At 44.3% G+C, this 2,842-nt stretch overlaps 1 protein-coding gene across 1 annotated transcript in view; it reads left to right on the top strand.

The window, feature by feature from the left end:
• The window catches only part of NOS1 (nitric oxide synthase 1 (neuronal)), a 143,462-nt gene that overhangs the window by 76,932 nt on the left and 63,688 nt on the right, over positions 1 to 2,842 (top strand). The window contains exon 9 of the mRNA XM_011964544.1: positions 1,827 to 2,001. Within this exon, the coding sequence (XP_011819934.1) occupies positions 1,827 to 2,001 (175 nt within the window). The remainder of the gene's footprint in view (positions 1 to 1,826; positions 2,002 to 2,842) is intronic.

Below are 2,842 nucleotides of genomic sequence, written 5' to 3'. Positions count from 1 at the left end.
TGGATAAGTGCCCACTGATGGGATTGCTGGATCTTGTGGTAGTTCTATTTGCAGTTTTTTGAGGATCTGCCGTACAGTTCTGCATACTCCTATATTCCCACCAACAGTGTTTAAGAGTTCCCTTTTCTCTGCAACCTCACCAGCATTTGTTATTTTTTGTCTTTTTATAATTGCCGTCCTAACTGCGATAAGATATTATCTCATTGTGGGTTTCATTTGCATGTCCCTGATGATGAGTGATGTTGAGCATTTTTTCCTGTATTTGCTGGTTATCTGTCTTCTTTGGAGAAATGTCTGTTCAGAGCAAGTGCCCATTTTTTAATCCAATTGTTTGGGGTTTTTGCTTTTGAAATGTTTGAGTTCCTTGTATATTCTGGATATTAATCCCTTGGTAGATGAATAGTTTTCAAATATGTTCTCCCATTCTTTAGGTTGTCTTTTCACTCTGTTGCTTGTTTCTTTGCTCTGCAGACATTTTTTTAGTTTAATATAATCCTGTGTGTTTATTTTTGCTTTTTTGCCTGTGCTTTTGAGGTCCTATTCATAAAATCCTTTCCCAGACCAATATCCTGAAGCATTTCCCTGATGTTTTCTTCTAGTAGTTTTATAGTTTCTGGTCTCAAAGTTAATTTTTTTTTAAAAAAAAAAAGCACATGATGAACAATATATCAACATTTTCAATAAAGATAGGATCCAGCTCAGGATTGAGATTAGGGTGAGATGAACGAGGTATCATACAAAGGTAGGGTGGAATCCTACATTATTGTTCATCATATATCTACATTCATTTTGATTTTTTAAATGTTGCATTAATTTAAAATGTTGTATAGATAAATAATAGCACTGATATTATTGAGTTTTTATTAGGTTGATGCAAAAGTAATTGTGGTTTTTGCCATTACTTTGAATGGCAAAAGTAAACTTAAGAGGGAGAAACTATTAGATTGGTTCATAAGTAATTGCAAAACCACAACAACTTTTGCACCAACCTAATAGCTCCCCCCACTTAAATTTTACACCCAAGGATAGTGCCACACCTGCCTCACCCTAGCCCCAGCCTTGGAGAGGGAGCAGGTGTGCTGAGGCTCCTGACACTGCCTGATATCTGGGAATTCACCCAGTTCCTTGGTGAAATGTAGCCTCTACGTTTATTCATTCACTTATTGGCTCATCCAACACAGTTCATTGTTCCCCATGCAGGCCCGGCATTGGGGGCTGACTCAATCCCTGCCCCCATGGTGCTTATGATCTCAATGACAAGAAGTGCTTATACACATAATTACTCAAATAACCACTTAATTTTAATAAAGTGCTGCAAAGGAAATGTATGGTACCTAGGATGAAATCCCCTGACCAGCTGGGCCTCAGGGAAGGCTTTCCAGAATAAGCATGATTTTAGCTGCAAATTAAAGTATGAGTAAGAACTGAAAGCACAGAAGGAAGAGAGAAGATCCCAGGAGGAAGGGGCTGCCTGTGCAAAGGCCTTGAGGGTAGGAGGGTGCTCAGTCAGGGAAGCAGGAGAGAGGTCTGCACACTTTCTCCTGGACTCACTTTTAGGGTGGGTTTGGGAGAGAAACAGCAGCCTAAGGCAGTAGTTTCCAGGCCTGGATATCCATCCGAAACACCTGAGAAATATGTTAACAATGTACATTCTCAGGCCCCAGCTGCAGAACCTGTGATTGCACAGATCTGAAGCAGGGCCCAGGAACTGTATTCTGACCTTGTCAGTCCCACTCAATCCTTGGCATTTCAGCATCTCTAGATTCAAGGTGTCCCGCCCATGAGACAGCTGCTCCAGGTGAGCTGGGCCCTGTTACTCCCTGCAGGTTTGAGTGGTTCAAGGACCTGGGGCTGAAGTGGTACGGCCTCCCTGCCGTGTCCAACATGCTCCTGGAGATTGGCGGCCTGGAGTTCAGCGCCTGTCCCTTCAGTGGCTGGTACATGGGCACAGAGATTGGTGTCCGCGACTACTGTGACAACTCCCGCTACAATATCCTGGAGGTAAGGACCCTCTCTGGTCACCACACGGAAAAGCACATAGGAGAGGGTACCAGCTCAGCAGTCCCTTTCTCCACGATGAGCTTGGTTGCTTGGAAACTTGAAGGGGTTAGAATAGAACTACAATCCCAGAGAAGCCCCTGGAAATGCCAGGGGCATCCATGTCTTTAACAACGATGAAAATGACAGCAAACACACACATAGCACATAGCACATGCTAACACCATTCGAAGCACTGTTTCTGTGTTCCATTCTCATTTAATCCTCACCTGAACTTTGAGGTATGAGAATCCGCCTTCGACAGATGACAAGCTCAAGGTCACACAGCTAGCGGGCAGCAGGGCTGGGACGTGTGTCTGGTTTGACTTTATGGTCCAAGTTCATTACCACCCCACTCCACTGCCTCTCGGTCTTAAATCTTGTTAGAAGAGCTGGAGGATGACTGACAAACTCGGGACATATTTAGTGTCTTTTCTAAAAAACAAGGGAGGAGGGTTGGCAGTGGTTCCCCACTCTAAGCATTTCTCGGCGGAGGGTCTGATTCCCTCCCGGGCTGAGTCATCCGTATCTACTAAAAAGTGCTGGAGCGGTGCTTCCTGAAGCCCAACTTTGGTGAAAGCATCATGATTGCTGCGTTTTTGTCAGCAAATGTCTCTAACAACGCTCTGCTGCTGTTGGATTTGTTTCAAAAGAGGGCCCCGAAAAACAGAGAAGTTAAGCATCGGGCCTGTGTCACACAGGAACTAAGGCACAGAACCAAGATTAGAACCCAGAACCGAGCATCAGGTTTGTGTTGTTAAAAATCCACTGGTTGGCTGGGCGCAGTGGCTCACACCTGTAATCC

The sequence above is a fragment of the Mandrillus leucophaeus genome, unplaced genomic scaffold (assembly GCF_000951045.1).
Source record: "Mandrillus leucophaeus isolate KB7577 unplaced genomic scaffold, Mleu.le_1.0 Scaffold7, whole genome shotgun sequence".
Classification (NCBI taxonomy): Eukaryota; Metazoa; Chordata; class Mammalia; order Primates; family Cercopithecidae; genus Mandrillus; species Mandrillus leucophaeus.
The sequence above is the reverse complement of the archived record's forward strand: the minus strand, read 5'-3'. Positions and strand labels throughout refer to the sequence as shown.